Source organism: Parambassis ranga, chromosome 7, assembly GCF_900634625.1.
Source record: "Parambassis ranga chromosome 7, fParRan2.1, whole genome shotgun sequence".
Taxonomy (NCBI): domain Eukaryota; kingdom Metazoa; phylum Chordata; class Actinopteri; family Ambassidae; genus Parambassis; species Parambassis ranga.
In genome coordinates, this window is record NC_041028.1 from 20,259,632 (window position 1) to 20,283,625 (window position 23,994).

At 42.4% G+C, this 23,994-nt stretch overlaps 1 protein-coding gene across 3 annotated transcripts; it reads right to left on the reverse strand.

Annotated features, from left to right (window-relative positions):
* Nucleotides 1–510: 510 nt before the first annotated feature.
* Nucleotides 511–22,253, reverse strand: LOC114438116 (sodium-coupled neutral amino acid transporter 3-like). Of its 3 annotated transcripts, none has more exons than XM_028409246.1 (17): nucleotides 21,823–22,253; nucleotides 21,194–21,324; nucleotides 15,180–15,309; nucleotides 15,022–15,091; nucleotides 14,761–14,876; nucleotides 14,233–14,306; nucleotides 14,032–14,124; nucleotides 13,801–13,882; nucleotides 13,387–13,469; nucleotides 12,412–12,470; nucleotides 8,628–8,744; nucleotides 8,361–8,440; nucleotides 8,093–8,193; nucleotides 7,613–7,737; nucleotides 7,318–7,462; nucleotides 3,526–3,629; nucleotides 511–1,174 (listed from the first exon to the last, which is right to left on the reverse strand). In XM_028409246.1, the coding sequence occupies exons 3-17, from the start codon at nucleotides 15,239–15,241 to the stop codon at nucleotides 1,070–1,072; spliced, it is 1,416 nt and encodes a 471-aa protein (XP_028265047.1). In that variant the 5' UTR covers nucleotides 15,242–15,309; nucleotides 21,194–21,324; nucleotides 21,823–22,253; the 3' UTR covers nucleotides 511–1,069. The 3 variants fall into 3 exon arrangements, with proteins under 3 accessions (XP_028265047.1, XP_028265046.1, XP_028265045.1); XM_028409245.1 differs by lacking the exon at nucleotides 21,194–21,324 and having other exon boundaries at nucleotides 21,823–22,082; nucleotides 22,181–22,250; XM_028409244.1 differs by lacking the exon at nucleotides 21,194–21,324.
* Between the last annotated feature and the right edge of the window lie 1,741 nt (nucleotides 22,254–23,994).

Consider the following 23,994-nt stretch of genomic DNA (forward strand, 5'->3'; position numbering starts at 1 on the left):
CAGAGCAGGAAGAGAGTGACAACCAGCCAATACTCCAATACTCCGTAATCTATTATATATATAGTATATAATAGATTACAGGATGGGGTAGATATAAGTCACAAGATATACAGTAAATACAGAGTATATAATAACACAAATAATAATAATAATGTTTTTCATTGGGTGTTTGTCATTGTAACCATATCATGGTAACAAAGCTGCAGCTAGGAGCACATTTTACTTCTTAAAAATGGCTATAAAAGCTATAAAAAGAAGGTTCCTGGTTCTGATGGGGTTCTCCCTGTGCCTGTGTGGGTTTCCTCCCACATTCTAAAAGGCGTGCTTGTTGGGGTTAATTGGTCACTCTAAATTGCCCGTTGATGTGCATGTGAATGGTTGTTTGTTTGTATGTGTGTGTCTACTCTCACCCGTAGTTAGCTGGGATAGGCTCCAGCTCTCTGTGACCTTGCACCGCAGGACAAACAAAACAAAATCACATTATGAATTACATTGCTTAAACAACTGACACAAGTTCAACCTTTTGTTCATTTTTATTAAAGAATAAACATGTCTGAATTTACAAATAAATGACACCAAATTAACTGTCTCAGAGTATAAACTACATATCATTTGGATGGAGGCCAGTTTATTTAGCCTCATGATAATCTGCAGAATTTCTATACAACATTGCAGTTTTATCAGTTAGCACTACAGCTCTAGGCAGCAGGAATAATTTGTCTCCATGATGAGCTCCATTTTAATAGCATTTTACAAAATACACCAAATAAAGTTTCTCAATCAAAATTCTCAAATTTTGCATTCAGACATATTTCCAGTGCCCTCTGTTAAAGCAATAACATTTGATTAGGGGCTTCCATGTTCATCCTGTCAGATGTTCATGTAGAATATCACTTGTGATATCAACCTCAGAGACAGAACAAAACTGTGTTCCTTATCGCTATAGAAGAACAGATGGTCTTCAATAAAACCCACCAAAGCCTAAGCCTCCCAGCAGCACTTGAATTCCATCCAGTGGCCTGGCACAGTCGTGGACTGCTGTTGCTTTTGGGCCAGTGAAGGTAGACTTTTAATGGCCACCAAGATTCCGCTTTTCTCCACTTGTCCAGTCAATACCAATGAATGTCAGACTCATGGTCATGAATATGAAGCCTAGTGTGGCAAAAAGCACAGCCTGCAAACCCAACAAGAATATTTCAAAATAACATTAATCCTGAGTTCACAGGACATATTGTCTTTGACATAATAAATCAGTCTAAATAAGCTAAGAAGCCTTATTATACCTTGTTGTTGATCTATTGTCACTTTCCCTTACCTTCTCTTCTGACTTTTTCTCTGCTAATGTTTGTGTTACCTCTGCATTGTTGAGTTTAAATGTTGTACTTCTTTTCCCCCCATACAGTTCTCAATGATCTCATAGAGGCAACACATTCTCCTCATTAAACAGCATCTTTGGACAATAATTAAATCCCCCAGAGACAACATGGTTTACACCAGATAGCCAGATGAGTACATCTGGGCATGTTCTGATCAGAAGATCATGTGAAATTTAGTGTTGTGCATGGTGCCTGCCTGCTGCAGACTTTTACCCAGAAGTCCAGTGTGTCTACTCTGGCACCTTTGCTTGGTTAAGTGCTTCATGACCTCCATACCTGATTTGCAGTTATGTTTCCTTTTCACTTGTGGTTGACTTAGGCATTTAAAACAGCTGGTTAAGATAAGTCTTCATAAAACAGGGTTAGGTTTAGGTAAAAACAGTTGTTTTTTGTGAGACAAAACTACACTGCTTAAAAAATTAAAGGGAAACCTAAAATAACACATCCTATGTCTCAAATATTCCAGTTGAAAATCTTCATTCATTACCTAGTGGAATACTTTGAGAACAGAATAACACAAAAATGATCAATGTAAATCAAAATTATTAACCCATGCAGGTCTGGATTTGGAACCATACTCAAAATAAAAGTGGAAAATCACATTACAGGCTGATCCAACTTGAGTAGAAATTCCTCAAGACAAGTCAAATGAGGCTCAGTAGTGTGTTTGGCCTGTATGACCTCTCTAAAATGCCTGGGCATGCTCCTGATGAGGTGGCAGATGTTGTCCTTAGGTATCTCTTCCCAGACCTGGATTAAAGCATCAGTCAACTCCTGGACAGTCTGTGGTACAACGTGGTGTTGGTGGATGGAACGAGACATGATGTCCCAGATGTGCTGGATTGGATTCAGGTCTCGGGAACGGGCAGACCAGTCCATAGCAACCATAGCAACATAGCAAGCCCATAGCAACTGGTGCAGTGAGCCCTAGGTTAGGACCCACTGCACCAGTATATAGTCTCACAATGGGTCTGAGGATCTCATCCCGGTATCTAATGGCAGACACCTCTGGCTAGCACATGGAGGGCTGTGTGTCCCTCCAAAGAAATGCCTCCCCACACCATTACCCACCGCCAAACTGGTCATGCTGGAGGATGTTGCAGGCAGCAGAACATTCTCCACAGCGTCTCCAGACTCTGTCATGTCTGTCACATGTGCTCAGTGTAAAACCTGCTCTCATCTGTGAAACGCACAGGGCGCCAATGGTGAATCTGCCAATCTTGGTGTTCTCAGGCAAATGCCATTCGCCCTGCAAGGTGTTAGGCTGTAAACAAGCCCCACTTGTGGACGTCAGGCCCACATACCACCCCCATGGAGTCAGCTTCTGACAGTTTGAGCAGAAATATGCATATTAGTGGCCTGCTGGAGGTCATTACAGGGCTCCTCCTGTTCCTCCTTGCAGAAAAGAGGAGGTAGCAGTGCTGTTGCTGGGTTGTTGCCCTCCTACGGCCCCCACCACGTCTCCTGGTGTACTGGCCTGTCTCCTGGTATCTCCTCCATGCTCTGGACACTGTGCTGACAGACACAGCAAACCTTCTTGCCACAGCTCACATTGATGTGCCATCCTGGATGAGCTGCACTACCTGAGCAACTTGTGTGGGTTGTAGACACTGCCTCATGCTACCTCAAGGAGTGAGAGCACTGACAAAATGCAAATGTAAGCAAAACATCAGGCAGAAAGGATGAGAACAGAGAAATGGTCTGTGGTCAGCACCTGCAGAACCTCTGCCTCTCATTTCCACCTGTTGTCTGTTCCATTTGCACAACAGCAGCTGAAATTGATTCACAATCAGTGTTGCTTCCTAACTGGACAGGCTGATTTCACAGAAGTGTGATTGACTTGAAGTTACTTTGTGTTCTTTAAGTGTTCCCTTCATTTTTTTTGAGCAGTGTATTTAAATTCAATTCAATTTTAGTTATAGAGCACCTTTTATAATCAAAATGGTCTCTAGGTGCTTCACAGAGACCCATAACCTGAACCCCCTCAAGAGCAACATTGGCAAGAAAAAACTCCCTTTTAACAGGAAGAAACCTTGAGCAAGACCCGACTCATTATAAGAGAGAACCTTCCTGCTGATAGTCGGCCTCATGTGAATGATGTTTTACTTGTGCAGAAAAGCACATTAGCAATCCTTGAAAAGGAACCCACCTGGATCTTTGGTCTACTGTTCATGGGCTCCTGGTCAGTCGGAATAATGCGGATGTAGAACAGTCCAGGAAGGATGAAGATCAGAGTGGGAGCAGTGGTTGCCCCTGAACAGAGAGATAAGATCATATAAATGCAAATCGAAAGTACAGTAAGCAGTATGACTGAGCGCAATATATGTTGCATGGCTGTAATAAAGAGATGAAAGGTGCTAAATAAATACAAATAGAGACCAGTGGAGGGATTGACATTGGTACATGACATGATCATCTATCTCCTGTAGGCCAGCAGTGTGTCATGCAGGGGGTGAGACATGTTGTTAGGGATACTGAGGAGTTTCCTTAGTATTCTCCTCTCTGTCACCTCTACCACAGACTCCAGCTCAACTCCCCGAAACGAGCCAGCCTTTCTAATGAGCTTGTTGAGTCTGTTGGTGTTGGCCGTCTTAATCCTGCTGCCCCAGCACACTACAGCGTAGAAGATAACACTGGAGACCACAGAGTGGAAAAACATCTGCAGCATGGTCTGGCAGACGTTGAAGGACCTGAGTCTCCTTAGGAGATACAGGCGACTCTGTCCCTTCTTGTGCACTGCAAATGTGTATGTGGACCATACCACACCCAGGTATTTGTAGCTGTCCACAATGTCATGTTGGTACCTTTGATGCTGACCGGGTTTGGGAGCGTCCGGTGCTTTCTGAAGTCCACCATCAGCTCTTTTGTCTTTGTGACATTCAGCTGCAGGTGGTTTTGTTCTGCTGTCCACCACGCTCATGTACTCCGCCTCCCAACCTCTGCTGGTACAGCCCACAATGGCCTCGGAGAACTTCTGCAGGTGGCAGGACTGTGAGCAGTGAAGTCCAATGTATAGAGAGTGAACACGAATTGAGACAGTACTGTGCCCTGGGGTGCCCCCGTGCTTCTCACAATAGTGTCTGAGACGGTGTTCCTCAGCCTCACATATTGTGGTCGACCTGTGAAATAGTTAGTCCAGGTGACCACCTGCATGTCCAAGAGCTTCCTCTTCAGAAGGGCAGGTTGCATGGTGTTAAACGCACTGGAAAAATCTAAGACCATGGCTGTGTTCGAAATCCCTCCCTCATCACTATATATGGCTCTATATAGTGCCTTCGCCATTTTGTAGTGCTGTCTGAAATCTTAGTGAGAAATTATAGACCCCATATAGGGCCCTCAATGTATCCCACAATGCATCATGAAAGGTAGTGTCCATCCGATGGTCACCTCCTCATTGTATCAGCAGCAAAGACTGGTATAGTCAATAAGCATTGGAACAGAACAGAACAGAAATACTTTATTTATCCCAAGCTGGGAAATTTTGCAATATTCAGGGTCCAGACTGCAGGTCAGCATGCAAGTCTTGAGGCAGAAAGACCTGCAAAGAGAGGGGGAAGATGTTTCTCTGCTCTCCAAGCAGCTTCATCAGTTCTAACTGTTTGGTGGGGAAACATGGTTTATATGTGGTGGAGGACCTCGGTGGGTGGATCTGTGTGAAACTTACAAACAATGTCTCCATACTTACCTGTGTTGGTCTGGCTGACTGTCTGGTGTATCTACTGACTATGAGACTACAGGGGGGCTGTGATGGGACAGGTTGACAGTCCATCATTTTTGACAAAGGACTGGATGACCTTCAATTTTTTACTTACTATTAAACTCAAACAAAACTGAGGTCATTGTTTTTGGACCCAAACATCTCAGATCTATATTATCTGATAACATTCTCTCTCTGGATGGCATTACTTTGGCCTCCAGTACGACTGTGAGGAACCTTGAAGTTATCTTTGATCAAGACATGTCATTTATCCCTCATATACAGGTCTCTAAGACCGCCTTCTTTCACCTCTGTAATATTGCTAAGATCAGGAGCATCCTCTCAGAGTGATGCTGAAAAACTTGTCCATGCTTTTGTTACTTCTAGACTGGACTACTGCAACTCACTATTGTCCGGATGTCCACATTACTCCATTAACAGTCTGCAGCTGATCCAGAACGCAGCAGCTAGAGTTCTGACAGGAATCAGCAAAAGGAATCATATCTCTCCTGTTTTAAATTTTCTTCACTGGCTCCCAGTGGGGTCAAGAATAAACTTCAAAATCCTTTTAACCTACAAGGCTCTACATGGACCATCATATCTGCAGGACCTGATAGTACCATATGTTCCTAAAACACTCAGATCTCAGAGTGCAGGTTTACTTGTAGTTCCTAGGATTCGTAAAAGTAGAATGGGAGGACGAGCCTTTCGCTATCTTACCTATTTGGGTCCGAGAGGCAGACACTGCCTCCACCTTTAAGACTCAGAGGACGTTTGGTCATGGCAAGCTATAATTCAAAACAAGTAGATAACTTTAATAAGGTCAATTTACATAGTTTTTATAGTCATTTTTATTTGATTGGTAATGAATACTTCCAAAAGGGTCAAGGCCATTAGAAGCAGAGTCCCCCTCTGACTCTGGGCCAGAGACCACTAGAGATGATTCGGACCAGTCAGAACAGGAACCTAGAGACCGAGACCATCCCAGGGCCAGACAGGAAACCAGAGACAAGGCTGGAGACCACCAGAGATGAAGACTTGGACCCACTGTGGTCAAAACAAGAAACACTGACCCTCCTAAGTCCAGACAGGTAACCAGAAGCCGTGGCCCTCCAGGGCCCAGACAGGAACCCAGAACCCTCCAGAGTCACAGCAAAAGTCGCACCCGGGTTAGTGCACAATAATTCCAGAGGCAAGGTAGGAGACTTAGAGTCAGTGCTGGAAGCCACAGGATAAGGTCATGAGGAGCTTGCCTCTAGGCGGCCCCAGGGAAGACGACGCCATGTGGAGCCTGCATCACCTCCCAACTATCACTAAGAGAGTTTCTGGCTGACCAGCTAGCACAGGAACAAACAACAAAAGCTCAGCTGGCTCCATAGAATCCACAGGACCCCCAGCTGGCTCAGGAAAACACAAATAGAACCCAGTTGGCGCCGTAAACGTTCCACAGACCCACCACCGGCTGGCCCAGAAAGAGGCGAGGAGAACCCAGCTGGCCACGCAGAACCCACAGCAACTCCGGCTGGCTCAGGAGCAGATAACGAAGGCTCCGCTGGAGCTGGCAGAGGCAAGGCAGATACCCCAACTAGTGGTGGAATTTTAGCTGGACACTGGCGCTGCTGATGTTCCTGAGATCCACAACACAGTAAGGTAGTCTTGCTGTCCAGGTGAGTCCCCGCCAATACTGGCTCAAACTGGGGAAAAAGCTAAGGCTTCACTTCCAGCGGCTCCTCAGTGAGGGAGACACAACCCGTTGGCACTCCTCTACCTCATCCAAATCCTTTAATAGCTTCTGTCTGAGTTGACTCATGGCCAGCACTGAAGGTAGCAGTAGGGGCAACGAATCAACCCTAGCTAGCTAGTTCAGACCAGCCTGCCTGAGCTTCTCCAAGGCCACCCATTGGAGAGGTAGACCGCTGGGTCCATTATGCTCAATTCGTTCTGGTGTATTTAAGTTCAGGAAGTCCAAAGGAAACTGAGAAGCAGGATCACACAGAGGTTCAACACAGGACACAACAACGTGATAACACAGACAGACTGACAAAGACAAAGGGAAGCACAAGAGAAGGTAAAATTCACTGGAACACACAAGGGAACACAGTCTTCAAAATACCAGAGCAACTATAAACACACAGGAAAACCCAAGGACAAGAATAAAAACAAAGCCATGAAAATACAAATATACAACCAACTAAGAATTTAACAGAAAACAAGAACACATAACATAGGATTGTACAGTCCTACCAGTAATGCCAAAAATGTCCCGAATGTTGGGAACCAGGATGACCAACAGATTGACAGCGACTAACAGACACACAGCAATGGCGATGTGACGCAGCCAGTGAAAGGGCTTCCCAGGGAACAGCAGCTGCAAGAGGGCACGACGGATCTGACAGACACAGACATACATAAAATTTCATGACACTGCTCAGGTTTTACAACAGGTCTGTGTTTCTCAGTAACTTGTATCTCTTTCTGTCCAATTAGGGAAATATTTCACATCAACTGTATATACTCAGAAACTGTGACATGTTCTTACAGGAAAGAGGACCACAGGTACAGTCAAAGTGACCGCCACCAGGACAGCCAGCCGAACACACAGGATCAGAGTGTCCAAGGGATCCACCTTACTGTACGTATGGAGGAGCTCAGCTTCAGTGTTCTCTGCTCACACACACACACACACAGTATGTTTTAGTCACATGTTTAGAACATGTTAAATTCATTTGTATTTGTATCCTGCTGACTAACCATCACAGTCCCCAAAAGAAAGCTGTCCCAACCCCCACACAGCCCCCCTGTACCAGAGAGAGCTGGCAAAGTTATTTTTTGATTATAAATCGAATCGAATCGAAGCACATTGAATTGAATTGGTGTTTCTATCATTCCAGGCTGCTGTGATTTTGTCCTTTGGGGGACTAATAAAGGATTATCTTATCTTACTATGTGTAAACACATTTATGGCCCCACAACATGAATAATACAAGCAATACAATTAACTTTAAGAGATGTGTCTCACCGTAGAAGGTCAAGTAGCCAAATATGGCAGTGAAGAAGTACATGATGAACATGCCCAGGATGGAAACATTGCCAATGTTCTGCATTCTCCTTTTGGTTGGGCTTTAGGGAAGGCACAGGATAGCTATTGTAAGCATAATGCATAGCAAATAAAACACACAGTCTCTGGACTGCAACTTAAACAGCAGAAAGGACTTTTTCTAACAGGTATGCCTCATAAGTGTGTACTTGTGTAAATGTGTACATTTAGAATGAGATACAGTACTTACTTGCTCAGTTCGGTGTAGATAGGAAGCACTTCAGGGTGACAAACAAAAGCAAATGCCAAGATGGGGATGGTGTATGCTGTCTGCAAACCAAGTATAGAGTAACTTCACTGTGTCCAGGAAGTACACGGACATGATGTGTAGCATACACCCCTATAGATACAAATTCTGAGCACACCACAGTCCTGTCACAGAGTTGTGCTCACTGTAAAGCAATAGTTAAGACCAAGTTAGAAAAATTTTATAGAAAATTTGTGAAGTCTCTTTGACCTCTTGGTTGATGGTGAAGAATTTGGCAGTGCATGAGTCCTCGGGGACAGTAGTGGTCACAGAGGAGTTTCCAAACACTTCCAGAGGGCAAGCAATGTTAAATCTCTTGTAGATGACCTGATAACACAGAGAAAGAGAATGGAGTAAAACGGATACTACATTTGCTTCTTTTGAAACAACACATATTTCAGAACTTGTTGGTACTTTCCAAAAGTACCGTAGTTGTTTTGATTGGTATCTGACAGCTTCCTTCTTTTCTACTGGGTCTTAATATTAGGCAAATACAACTTAGAACCTTTTTTTTACTGAGCCATTATTTTAGCAAAAATAAAGTCGTCCCTTACTTACTTCCACTGGATTTCATTTGTTGAAAAAAAAATATTTTGCTGATGCTGATTAGTCCTTGATGAATTGATCATCAGCCGGTGTACAGACCTCTATAAAACAGATGTTTTGACAGTTTGCTGCTCTGGAACATTCAGGTGTGTGTTAACACAATGACAAGAGAGAAAGACATAAGACATTAATCAGAAAGACTTATAAAACCATTTCAAACTATTTGGAGTTCAGTGTTCTACAGTGAGAAAGATTATTCACAAGTGGAAACATTCAAGACAGCTGTCAATCTTCACAGGAGTGGACGTCCCAGCAAATTCAGCCCAAGATCAGAGAAATACAACACAACCCAAGAGCTACATGTCAGAGCCTACAGACCTCGCTGAGCATGCTCAGTGTTAATGTGACAGCACAATTAGAAGAAGACTGAACAAGTTCAGTTTGTTTGAAGGGTTACCAGGAGAAAGACTCTTCTGTCTAAAAAAAAACACATGGAAGCACGACTGAGGTTCACCAATCAGAACAAAGAACAACACTTGTGGAACAATGTCCTGTGTGGTCTTAATGTTCACCACCATGTCTGCTGAAAACACAGCATTTCAGAAGAAATATGAGGGAGGGCTGAAAGATTCATAGGCTGACTATGATGCAATAGTCAAATTGAACGAAATGTAGTTTGTCTTTAACATAGTTTTACCTGCGGTCCATATACCAACCATCTCCAAACACCTCCTCTAATGGCCCTCTTCTGTCTGTGCACTCCCCTCCTCTGCACTCTCAGTCTCCACTCTTCACACCTCTCCAGGTTAGAAGACAGCTGAGCAAACTCCCCACCAGCAAGGCTGCTGGACCTGATGGTGTTAGCCCTCGGGTCCTCAAAGACTGTGCTGACCAGCTCTGTGGAGTGCTTCACCGGGTCTTCATCATGAGCCTGAGTCTCCAGAGGGTCCCTGTGCTGTGGAAGACGTCCTGCATAGTGCCGGTGCCGAAGACGCCCAGTGGTTCTTCGGACTACCGACCAGTGACACTGATGTCACACATCATGAAGGAGAGAATGGAGAGACTCATTCTGGAACAGCTCCGGCCTACTGTTAGGCCTCACCTGGACCCTCTCCAGTTCACCTACCAGCCCCAGTTGGGAGTTCAGGGTGCCATCATCTACCTACTGAACCGTGTCTACACCAACCTGGACAAGCTAGCGAGCACTGTGAGGGTCATGTTTTTTGACTGCTCCAGTGCCTTCAACACTATCAAGCCGGCTCTCCTGGGTGAGAAACTGACAGCTTGTGGATTGTGGATTCTATAACTGGTAGACCACAGTATGTGCGGATGCAGAGGTGTTTGTCTGACACAGTGTTCAGCAGCACCGGGGCCCCACAAGGGACAGTCCTCTCTCCCTTCCTCTTCACGCTCTACACCTCTGACTTAAGCCACCAGACTGAGTCATGTCATCTTCAGAAGTTTTCTGATGACTCTGCCATAGTGGGATGTATCAGCAAAGGTGGAGAGTCTGAGTACAGGACTGTGGTGGACAGCTTTGTCACATGGTGTGAGCAGAACCATCTGCTGCTCAATGTGGCAAAGACAAGGGAGCTGGTTGTGGACCTGGGGAGGACCAAGACACACGCAGCTCCAGTTTCCATTGGTGGGCAGAGTGTGGACATTGTTGAGGATTACAAATACCTGGGAGTGGTGTTGGACAATAAACTGGACTCGACTAAAAACACTAAAGCCCTCTAAAAGAAGGGCCAGAGCCGCCTCTATTTTCTGAGGAGGCTCCAGTCCTTTAACATCTGTCGGACTATGCTGAGGATTTTTTATGAGTCTGTGGTTGCCAGTGCCATTTTGTTTGCTGTTGTGTGCTGGGGCAGCAGACTGAAAGCAGCGGACACAAACAGACTCAATAAACTGATCCGAAGGGCCGGGATGTTGTGGGGGTGCAGCTGGACTCCTTGACAGCAGTGTCAGACAGAAGGATGCTGTCTAAGCTGCAGGGGATCCTGGAGAACAGCTTCCACCCTCTCCACCACGTGCTGCTGAGGTGCAGGAGTACTTTCAGTACCAGACTGATCCCTCCTAAATGCACCACTGAGCGCCACAGGAGGTCATTCCTTCCTGTGGCCATCAAACTGTACAACTCCTCCCACTGAGATCAGACAATATAACACACTGTCTTGTTAATTATATCCATATTGGATTTATTGTAGACAAGATTTTACTGCACACAGTATTAGTTGTATTATATATGATCAGTCTTCACTTGCCTGGATTTTACTTGAATGTTTATTAATGTTTAGAATTTTATTAGGTTTTATTTTTATTTTACTCTTACTACTTTACCGTATTTTATATTTCTGACCTGGTTTTTTTAGTATACATGGAGCACCTGGAATGCAAGCAATTTCTGTTTCTGATTCTGATGTCAGCATACATGTCCTTGGGGTTTTTCTGCAGATATTTGCATAGTGCCAAATTTTTCCATATTCACAAAATGTCTCAGTACTACTTTTCAAAGCCTTGCATTACTTATCCAGTGTGGGTTTATCCTAAAGTAAACAATGCACTTAGTATTAGGTTAAGTTGAAATAAATGCATGCCAAGTTTTTATAGCTGTGGTGACATGGTCCAAAAATTTGTTGTTGTATTAACGGTAAGAGCTCTCACTCCTTCGATCAGTCATGCTACTATACACAAACACACAGTGATGCACACTATCAGGACAGAGTGAGACATCACTCCCTGTCCATTCCATTTGGGAGACCCAGAGGTCAGCTGTCCCCCTAGCCCCCTCCCCTTCTCACACAGCTTCTGTGTACGGCACCTTCTCAGCAAGCAGGGGCACCTGCAGCTGCAGGGGGCGCTAATTTGCCAATTCTCCACACAGTGATACGATCGATAATATCATATAGAAACCCCGCTAGCCACCATTTTTTTTCCAACTGCTCGTGCCACCCCCTGTGTGATGCCACCTCAGGCGACTGCACGGTTTGCTCGTGCCCAAAACCGCTACTGGCTGTGGCATAACTCCTTCTTAGTCAGCCTATGAACTTTTCTTCTTTTTGGCTTCATTGTTGCTAAATAAATAATGGCATGGTGAAAAAAAATTATGTTTTTGTTATTCTGAAGTTGTATTCACCAAATACTAACACCAACTACAATGAGATTATTTTTATTAGGTAAACATATAAAACAAAAAAGAGGGGGTACTAACTTTTAAACACGACTTTAATCAAGTAAAAATACATCCAGAACATAGCACTAGCATTTATTTGAACTTCTGACAGTGTAACATTTAATCTCCCTTCAGCTCTGTTTTTATTTCCAACCGCAACATTTAAAAGCTCACCAGTCACTATCTAACTGTCTGTACTGTCATTACAAATAATTAGACCTCATGTTACATGTGCCTGCAGAAATAGCCATACAGCTGTGCATTGTGAGGACTCACCACAGACAGGAAGAAGACCATGCAGGAGAGAGAGAAGCCACTGGTATAACCAAGATACCCTGCACAACACAAGAAAACTAATACCACCATGTACACACTGCATTTATTAAAATCATCATCAATGACCAAGGGACTAACAAAATCTGAACTTGTTACTTAACTATTGAGCCTCTTTAGTCCAATGGTAAGGTCAGTGCTATCTTAGACAAGCAGGATGACATGGATGTACAAAGAAAACATTTTGTTACACCATCTTAAAAGTCATCCTAGAGAACTGTTTGGAACTGTTTGTTCTGGAAAGAGGTACAGGAGCATCAGAACTCACACCAACAGACTGAGACACAGCTTCTTCCCCAGAGCTGTGAAATCCATTACCCCCTTTCCCATACACATCCCACCCGCCAGAAGACTGAGCAATAAGTCTGTACACAGACACTGTGCACTTTAAACCATTGACACACTGCAATTTGTACAATATATTCATACTGGTCACTTTAAACATTTAATTTGTTAGTTTTACTCTTTTTATACTTTATTCTATTTTATATTTATCCAAGTATATTAACTTTTTATTAAGCATGTCTCTCTTTAATTATGTGTCATTATGTGTCCAACTGTGTGCCTAAGCCAAGAGCTGCTGAACAAAGTTTCATTTTGCCTTGCATAGTGACAATAAAGATTCTTGATTCTGTTGGAGATGACTTCAAGTAATCACATTTTTAATGTGCAGTGTATTGTATCAAATATGTGAAAAAAGATAACCGGCTGAACATATTGTCCAAAACAATAACCATCATATATCACCCACTGGCTGCTCTGATTTTTACATTTAGTCAATATTTAGTTACCAGCACAGAGGTTCACCTAACTATCTCTTGGTATTGCCTTCATATATGACTTTGTAAAAGAATACAATTGCAAAGAGATATATCCAGAGAAATCATGGAATACTCAGATGAAGATGAAGGGACATACCCAGGTGTTTCATCATGGCCAGTGGGAGGATGATGCAAACAGTCACAATGACAATGAGGTAGTTTCCATTCATGTACCAGTCACTAGGTGCAGAACACAAGACAAACACATACACTCACAAAACGGGGTAAACAAAGTTTTTTTTAGTTCTGTAATGACTGCTGTTTTTTTTGGTATTCTGACATCACTTTTGTTAATACCAACTATATCGCTTTTGTGTTATGTACAGGTAGAATGATTGGTTTACAAGTCATATTAAAGTAAATATAATATAAAACTTCAGCGTTAAAATTGAGCCCACAATTGCCAAGTGCTTTTTAACGTTTGTTTAGTTTTTTACAGAAGAGCCTTAAGATAACGTGTTATAATTTGCTGCTATTGAGAAAAATCACATAAAAAAGCTGCAGTACTCACTCAGAGCTAGATGTTTGCCCAAGAAAGGCCTGAATGACCAGCGGCAACTCGTACTTTACTATGAACAGGTAGCTGGACATGGCTGCAGAGGAGGAAAACATAGACAGCCTGAAGAAAGAGGCTTTATTAGTGTGTGTGGCTGCATGTTGGTTCCCTTCAAACACTGATATGCAGGAACCAGATCAGCTCTTTTAACAAGGCTTTCCAATACCACAGCTGCAGCTGCCTTACCTCCAATGTTATGTAGTGTTATAACAACAGCTGCAAGAATCTTGCCTGGGTGACCAAATGCTCTCATGCCAAGCTGTTCATAAGCCCGGATACCTGAGGAGGCAATAACATAGGTCAGTCAGTGCATGGGACTGAATCAGGTTTGCCAGAGAGGTGAAGAGACAAAGAGACAGTACTTTTACACATTTGAATAATCCTCACCCACAACTCCAGCACTGCACAACAGCAGATGGACAGAATAACAGGACAGGGAGGCAATACATACCAGCAGGATCCTGCAAAACACAAGCAGCTGATAACAATTCTTTCTTCTAAACTACATCTTTACCTGCTCAGTCACCTCTCTACAGATGTACTGACAGAAACTGCTACCCATCTCTGTGAGCTCTGTCTCTCACTGTGGTGTAACCATTGCCTAATTATTTTCGTCCTCTATTTAAAAATAATCTGTCTCGCATACTGTAAACTTTTGTGATGAGAACATGTCAAATGAAAGCAATTGGATATTCTGAAGCTCAGAGTCTAAAGAACAAACCTTGTAACTGTCTAAATATGTAGGTTTAGTCTTGATACTGTATGTCATGAGAATATTTGTAATAAGCAGCATCAATTGTTGCATAACATTTACCTTGTTTTCAGGGAACAACTGTGAACATGTTATGTGGGTGTGTGTTTACCACACTATGTAGTACTCTGTACCAAAATAGTGTGTATAGTTTGGGTGCTCACAGGAACAGGACGATGCCGGTGTTTGACATGGCGTAGGACAGTCCCAGGATGCCACTGCCCATGATGGCGTTGCTCAGGTTGAAAACAGACATCCCAAAAGAAGTTTTACCCTCAAACTGTAAAAGACATAACTCCAGGAATTGAATTATTTTACTCCCATGGAGGGTTGACATCCAAGGCATGACACCAGCTCTGATACATAAAATCCTGCTTTAAAATATTTGTATGACAGAAAACAGTGTAACAACCACAGGCACTTACATCTGTGAACTGGGCTCTCTTTGAGCCACCATCATTGTGCTGCAGAAACTTTTCTTCCTCTGGTGGGACTCTGCAAAATTCAACGCAATATAATATAATATTAAAATGCTTAATTTACCATGTATTCAGTGAGAAAAGGACACGTGCAAGAAACATACCCTCCCTCCACTGGCACAGCAACGTCATGGTGATTACCATTTGATAATTTCTGCAGTTCCATACTGATGACAGGTTCAGTTGGCTGATGTCATCGATAGACAATAGATGGTAGGTGTTAAAATATCAGATCTAAAATAGTAAAAAAAAAAAAAAAAGCACAATACAGTGTTGGTTGTGACTGCTTGTGTGGATGATCTGATGACAAGGCTCAGCAAAAGTCAAGTTTATATGAACACCTCTGCTATAAAATAAATATGCTGGGGAATGATTGTTGTTTGTTAATGTTCACATGCATGAAGATTCATCACCCTATGCTTTATACTTTCACTAAATGTTACAAAGAAAAAGCAATTAGCCAAATCCTAAAGGTAGACAGTATTTCCCCTCAAACCTGATGGAGCTCCTGCAATGGGACGTTACCACTGCTTCGGCACTTTCCTGAAACAACAGGTGCTGCATGTGTGGACACTGCGTGGGAGGCTGTCCTCCAGTTCCTACAGAATGTCAATGCCGATCTTAGGGACGTCCTATGCTCTATTTGCACTGACATCCATTATCTTGTATTATTATTCCTATTATTAGGGCCCAAGCGCAAGTGATGCGAAGGCCCTATTGTAATTGCAATGTTTCGTCGTTGAAAATGGGCGAATTAGTTCCAATACGATTGTGGACAAAACAGCACAGCGACTGTCGGAAACAGTAAATGGAGAATATTATATGGAAATTTTCATGTATTAGCAACCCTCTGAAGAAGCACAAGGTTATATTTGATGCTATGTGTCTGAAGTTAAATTTTAAATGTATTAACTTTGTATCATTAAGCTAAATACGAGCTATTGTTAAGCTATGTTTATGACGGATGGAAAGTAGCTAACAGAATCAGAACTACTTTATTTATCCCCGAGGGGAAATTCTTTGCATTTCATATATTGTTGTTTTGTGTTTGTAACCAGCTCTTACATTGGTTTTGGGAATTACATTACAACCTGAGATCATCGGTTCAAGTGTGAGACCATCGGTCGGTAGGATATGTTCAGCTAGCTGGATATTCATCAGTGACCTCTGTTGTGTTTGGGGGGTCTCCCTCTTCCTCCTCCCCCGTTTACTCGCTCGAGGTCTTTGGGGTGTGCTGCTTTTATATGTTTGTGCAAATTGCATGTCGCTCTCCTGCACACGTCGCAAGTATCAGTTTCTTCTTCGTGTGTCGCTGTTAAATAACTCCAAACGGCGCTCTTTTTCCTCTCTGCCATCTCCAGGACGCTAGCTGTACCTTACAGCCAATAATGAGGCGCTCCGCGGAGTGAGAGAGGAGGGGAGGGGCAAAGTGCGCCTGCGCACTGAGAGCAGAGCGAGAGAGGAGCGCTGTCTGCACATCATCAGGAGAGAAGCTGCGCTTACACAAAGCCTGAGAAGTAAATAAGGTTAATGTGCTGTAATGTGGTATAGAAGAGAAACTTCCACAGAAATATGGAAATTTGGTATCGATGTTATCGATTGTTTAGATCGATTCGCCCACCCCTATTTGAAGGCAGTGAAGGCAGACTTGGAGATCCGATTTAGGGACCTCGATCAATCAGATGGTCCTGAATGGGTGACTGGCCACATCTACTTCTTCTTTGCTTAAAGTTAAAGTGGTTATGCTACTTTAAATGGCTACAGGCTGCCGCTGCTGTTCTGTTCCTCTGCCTTCAGTTAATAAACATTAATTTCTCGCTATCCCGTGGCCACGATATAGTTAATCAATGGACACGCGTTTTTTTTTTATCCAACGTCACCAGAGGGGCTCCGTATCACGGGAAAGTAATGGAGTTCATTATTCAGCAGCTGGACGGACCTGGGAAACTACATGGCTGTTCATGTTGTCCATCTTGAAGATTACACTTAAAGGGACTTATTGCGGCACTCAGTGATATGATAAAACAGGCTAGATCTGCCTACTTCAGCGACCTTGTAACAATGAACAAAATCCAAGAGTACTGTTTGATACCATTCAGAAAATTGTTTCCCCCTCTGCACCACTTGTCCCTGTTCACATAAAGAGTGACTGTGACAGGTTTTTACAGTTTTTCGTGAATAAGGTGTGAAACAGAGCTAACACACATGCTATGAAAGGGCACAGTGCTCTTGGTCCTCTTTCTCCCCTGTTACTCTAGAGGAGGTTAAAGCTTTAATGAAAAAGATGAAACCATCTTCGCCCCCCCTCGATGTCCTGCCAACATCTTTGTTGCTAAAGAAACCTGATGTATTTGGGCCACATGTTGTTAACATCATTAATCTCTCCCTTTTAACAGGATCTGTCCCAAGCTTTTCAAACAAGCAGTTCTTAGTCCCATTTTAAAGAAGCCTTCTCTAGACCAATCTGAACCCAATAATTACAGACCTATATCTAAACTTTATATCTAAAATCCTTGAGAAGGTAATAGCTGGGTAACTGACTGCCTTTCACAGAAATGTTTTATTTGATAAGGTTCAGTCTGGTTTTAGAAAGATGCATTCCACAGAGACTGCCCTTCTAAGGGTCTCAAATGAGCTGATGCTGGACAGCATTCTGTGTTGGTTTTATTAGACCTATCATCAGCATTTGACACTGTAGACCATAAAATGTTGATAAATCAGCTACAGCACAACTTTGGATTGTCTGAGACTGTTTTAAACTGGTTCTCGTCATACCTCAGTGACAGAACTTTTGCTGTTCTTGTTAATAACATCATGTCTGATGTGTCCCCTCTGTCCTGCGGTGTTCCTCAGGTTCTTGGTCCACTATTATTTTTAATGTATATTAGCCCCCTTGGTCAGATCATAAGTGCTTTAAAAATGTGTTTATCACTTTTATGCTGATGATATCCAGCTGTATTGTTCTTTTAAAGACACAGAGTTAGATCAACTACAAGGTCTGATAAACTGTGTCACTTGCATCAAAACCTGGCTAGCAGCAAACTGCTTACAACTAAATGATGACAAAACAGAGACTCTTGTTTCTCTGGGCACGTCAGTTCAACCAAGTCTAAGGAATCTTGGAGTTATGCTTGATAGATGTTTGTCCCTTGATGGCCACTCAAAACAACTTGTAAAGAACTGTTTCTTTCAACTTCTCCATGCTTTTATCTCGTCTCGTTTAGATTACTGCAATTCACTTTTTACTTGTTTTGACAATTCTGGACTCAAATGCCTGCAGTTGGTTCAGAATGCTGCTGCAAGGCTTTTAACAGGATCAAACAGACGGTCACACATTACCCCGATTTTATCTTCCTTACACTGGCTCCCCATTAAATTCAGAATTGATTTTAAAATTTTAACCCTAACATTCAGAGCTTTAAATGGGCAAGCCCCCCAGTACATCACGGACATGCTGGTGTGTCACTCCTCTGGACGCACTCTTCGATCCTCCTGCCAAAACCTTCTTGAGGTTCCAAAAACCCGCCTTAAAACCCAGGGAGGCCGACCCTTTCAGGCAGTGGCTGACTGTTGCTGGCAACTGACTGTTGATTCTTTACAACGGCAGCTGAAAACACTTTTATTTAGACTAACTTTTAGTTGACTGGGTTTTATTGTGTTGTTTTTATTTCATTTGAATATGTTATTTTGGTTTTAACTGCACTTTGTGATCCAATCTGTGAAAGGTGCTATATAAATAAAGTTTACTTACTTACTTCATGTGATTGATACAATAACTTCAAACCAATTCCAAGTGTAATAAAAATATAGCATAGCATTGCATAGCATAGCATAGCAACAAATGAAGATCAGGATTGTTGCACAGAGCTGCACGTAGCATGCATACTGCATGGTGACCTGTGTGCCATATGCATACTCCACCTGTGTTCACTGCTCAGTCATCTATCCTAAACTATGTGTAATGTACAGTATAGATTTCTACTTTATTACCAGGTTACATCACACACCTAGCAACACAGCCTTCTCCAAACTGTTGTTCTCCACATGCACCATTCCCTTCAGCAACCACCAGATGGCCACACACCTAATTTGCTTTGTTTAAAGCAAGCTACTGCTAATGATCGTCTATAGAAAAAACATCTGAAAAGTATGAAAACATTTGGAGATCTAAATGACAGTGTTTGAAACGCCAAAGCTATGTAAAATTATTTAATCACACAGCTCAATAGCTAAACTACTCTCCACTTCTGCACCTGTGACTTCAGTGAGAGAAGACATAGTGAGCAGAGCAGCAAGTCTCATCAGTGTCAAAGTATGTCCACGTGACCCACAAACTCCACAAGTGAACCACACGTGAACTGCAAGCCCTCTGCATGTGTCTGTGTAGGGTCTGAACGTACCAGTGACAAAGCATTCATTTACAGATGTCTCAGGTGGAACAGGTTGAATGCAGTGTTATTATTCTGTTTACAGTTTGCAGTGGTATTGTGGACAGTCAATCACATGGCAGACCGACACAAGCAATAATACACCAAAAAGGGCCATTTAACCCTTCACTGCCTGCATATAGACTGCGGGACTGCGGGAGGAAGACATCCTGGAAAACACCTTCCAAATCCCTTGCAGTAAGATGTGTTAAAAGGTTGATTTAAAAAAAAATTCAAAAACAAATGCTTTAACAGCTTGGGTGAGATCACCTCAGCGGACAGAACTGTGTCAATGGCAGCAGTGTGCTCTCAGAAATAGCAGACAGCAGATATGCAGTCTGATCAAAATAGTATTCAGCACAGCCACCGCATGCTGTTATGGACTGTAATCAGGGGCCCACAGTCTATATTTGCCCTGGATCTCAAAATGGGTTTCTTTGGCCCAGCATTTGATCCAAATCCAAAGTCACATTTGCATATGCAGGCTGTCCTTTTTGATTTTCTTTTTAATCTACACATTTGGCTACAGCTGTTATTATTATATTAACAATATGAGTACCTTTAACTCTAGTAATAAACTCTAAACTCTAAACTAATTAACTCGTAGTTGTGGGCCAAATTACCCCATCAAAAGGCAAAGTGGCTGTAAAGATAAGAGACTGGTGTAAAGCCAAGTCTAGTCAGCAACAGGCATCAGTAACTACAGACAGTGATAACAGCTAAAATGACCTCCGTGCTCAAACATAACTGAGCTGGCTCTTTAGACATTGAAAGTATTGGCAGCAGTATTTACACGGTTTCTATTTGTAAATACACATCCCCCAGGCGCCTTAACATGCTCTTTTTCATAATTGGCATTAAATGTCCATGTTTTTCCAGAGAACATTTAAATATGACATGCTCAGGATTATGGTGTCATACAGCAAAGATGGCGAGTGAACACATATCTAGACATAAGAGTCTCTGTGTGTGATTCTGGTCAGGGATTGTTCCTGATCAGAACCCACACATGATCAAATCCTTCATATTTGGGTAATAATGCAATAACTGTAAAAGTACCAAGAGTAATACAATCACACTGCTGCTCTTGGCTGCCTCACCTGATTCTGCTGACTTACTGTGAGGCAGGTACACCCACCCATCCAATGCACCAATCACTTTCATGTGTTCCCTGCCAGTGCTTTTTGGCCAAAGAGGCATTTACAACTGTAAACAGAAATGTTAGTCTTGACAGACAGTCCGTGTTAAGGTAGGGTTAATGATCAAATATTTGACAAACACTATGGGAACGATGCTTATAATACACTTTACACACCATACATATGTATTACATGTACAAGTGGTGCACTCTCCTTGTACAAAAACACAGACTTCCAGGCTCCTGAACTTCACTGAGCTGTAAACTGACAGCTGTCACACACTCAGGGTTTACTAATGCCTCTCCAGGCCTGAAGGCTCACTCCCTGGTGACAGTTAGGAGATTCACTATATTTCTATACTAGATTTCACCTTCACACAAAAGGAGAAAAGAGAGTTTAGGGAAGAGTTAGCAGTACTGTTTGCTCTGATGCTTCTGTTCAGCCCCAAGGAAATTCATTATACTCATTAATCTGCGTATGGACCAGCCTGTAACATGTTTATTTCTGCTGTATAGAAGAGCATGTTGTTGATGTCTGTGGGGATTGACTTGCTTTTGAAGCCAGTGCAACTTTTGGCTTCATTTCTCAGCCACGGAGGTTGCCGCTTGTTCACGTCATCCTAGCAGTGACAGCAACCACAACAGCCAGTTCTAAGTGATACTGTGTCACAGCTGGAAGAAGTGCTAGAAAGGAAGAATAAGACAGGGTGTGACTTTACACACAGGACTGAGGTGGTATGTAGTCTGCACACAGAGAGGACAGATGGAATGTACATTGTGTGCCTGTGCATGAATGTAGCTAAGACCACCCATGCTTATAATGCATTCAATATTTAAAATATAGGCCCGAAAATATCTCCTTTTGCCAAAGGTTCAAAGAATAAGTGAGAAAATGAAGTTGATCTCAAAAACATCATTAAGGCTATTAATAGCAATTTCAAGTTACCTTCAATAAGCAGCGGGGACTGTTAAATCTGACCACATGTGCTGTCAACTTACTTTCAGGTTTCTGAACTTAGTTTCATGCTTGGAATTTAACCCACTAAACAGTGCCTGGTCCCTGTAACAACACTCTGCTCCTCTCACATACTCCTTCATTCTTCCTGGGTGGACCATTTCAAGCAGCCAAACCACATGGCAGCACAGTGGTCCAAACTTAGCCAGCATAAAAGACAGACTTACCTTCACAGCTTAGGCCCAGCTGACTGCCTGAGGCACAAGTAGGATCTTTATGGTGGACTCCTGCTGTCAGAAGTGCAGTTTGGGCTGGGTGGACGGTAACACTGGCCTGTATTTGGAGTGCAAGCACAGAAATGCAGAGTGGCAGAGGAAAGGCTGGGGAGAGGGGAGCACATGTGAGAGCAGGCAGTCAAGAGGGAGGGCTGCTGAAAATGACGGCCTCAGATTTCTTGTGATGTCATTCGTGAGAGGCAGTCCTCTTCCTTTCCAAGAAAAAAAAGGAATGGAGTTAGCTGTGAGTTAACTCTGACGGCTCAGGTGATGGATTGCTCTGTGGGGAATTCACTGGTATCCAACATACAGCTCATACACACTGAATCGTTTCCATGTTTAAACTCTCCTTGCCCCTGAGTTGTGGTAATGGTGGAAACATGGTCAAGTGATTAGCACAGGGTTGCGTAAGAGCCTAGCTGCTGGTGGGCATAACTGGAAAAAGCTAGCTCTATTAGATCAATGTGGAAAAGTTCCACAGAAAGGTAAACACATAAACCAGCACTGCTGAGAAGTGTACAAGGTGACCTGTAGTTGGAGACAGCTTTTTGAAACAGCAGATGGTCCAGGACACACTCACTCCCATGCCTGGTTTGTGTGTGTCGTTTTCACACAGAAACACATTTCCTTCTCCCAAACTTTGCTTATTAAGATTTTCCTGAGAATTGCATTCAAAAATTGCATTTAAATACAAAGAAGTTATAATAATAATAATTAGTATACATATATGTACATACACTAGAAATGCAAAATTACTTTCATGTACATAAAGAAAAAAACAAATACAGGCCTAGAACAATAACATTAGAACATGGTCTTCAGTGGGCACATTGATCTTTGTGCAATAGGTCTTTTAGATAAATGGTTGACCGACTTATACATAAAAAATGTGCAGACAGACAGACAGCAACATCAAGATAGACTTTGGAACTGCAGAGTCTGAATGCAATCACAAAAAGGTTGCCATACTTTGTGAAATTTTGAGTAAATGTAATTCTTTCCAGTTTACTAAAAAGAAGAACATCTTTGATCCAGACCTCATTGGGGGAGGAGGGGTTGTGGTAAGGCCATCGTAAGTGAAAGTACGAATGTGAAAGGATATGCCCAGCACCTTTGTTAGATGTTGAAAACATAAGTCCAGTAGCCATGGAGGGATAGACATGACCAACAGGAACACATTCTAAACTGACTGGGCTAATTCTCTCCATTTTGTTGTGTAAGGAGGTTTGATTGCTCTAACACTGTTCCTCATCTTTAATGCAACCTTATGTTTCTATATGTAACATCAGTCAGAATTTGAACTTGAGTTTCTTTTCAGTATGATTGTGTGAGTAAGGGTGATGTCTGATGACTGAAACACCTGAGAAACAGCACATAGGCAGTTATGGCATTACATTCTGGAAGTAAAAACTTTTACTAAAGCACTACCAGACTATAACGTAGAAGTGTATACATTAAGGTACCAGAGCTTATGCTATATTAAGTGAGCTAATTGTTAAAACAAATCAAACAGTATTAATACCAGTATTTAATAGACTAAACACCACAGCTGAAACTACACAAGTAAATGTTTCCAGGGGGACTTAAAACATTACAAACCTGGCTCAATGTCATTTTATTTAGATAGCACATTTTACAATTAGAATTGTCTCAAAGCACTTCACAGAGACCCAGAACCTGAACCCTCTTAAGAGCAACAGTGACAAGGAACATCTAAATCCATCCATCCATCCATCCATGGCTGAGAGGCAGGGTACACATGGAAAAGGACACCGGTCTGTGGCAGAACTGACACAGAGACTAGACTAGACTAGAATAGAATAGAACAGAAAATACTTTATTCATCCCAAGCTGGGAAATTTCACTGTAGCAGCAGCAAAAAACAGTCACTCAAGCAAACCAAAAAATACAAAATATACCTCTAATGGTAAGAATTAAACAGTATAAACATTATTTACAGCAAGATAAAAAATAAACACAGGTGCAGAAGCAAAAATGCAGGTATAAATATAGTCTAAATCGGATTGTGCAATTTGGTATGAAATGATATGATATACAAGAACAACAGTGTGCAATTTGAAAGAAAAAAAAACTTGTAGTAAACCTTGTGCAGAACGTGTCCCT

What these genes read in the sequence shown, in the direction of transcription:
- LOC114438116 (XM_028409244.1), bottom strand. Translation starts at nt 15,241, where the DNA reads ATGGAACTGCAGAAATTATCAAATGGTAATCACCATGACGTTGCTGTG. An exon ending in ACCGGCATCGTCCTGTTCCT is followed by an intron (nt 14,307 to 14,760) that starts GTGAGCACCCAA and finishes TGTGTTTTGCAG; the next exon opens with GATCCTGCTGGTATGTATTG. An exon ending in TGGCTACTTGACCTTCTACG is followed by an intron (nt 7,738 to 8,092) that starts GTGAGACACATC and finishes GTGTGTGAGCAG; the next exon opens with AGAACACTGAAGCTGAGCTC.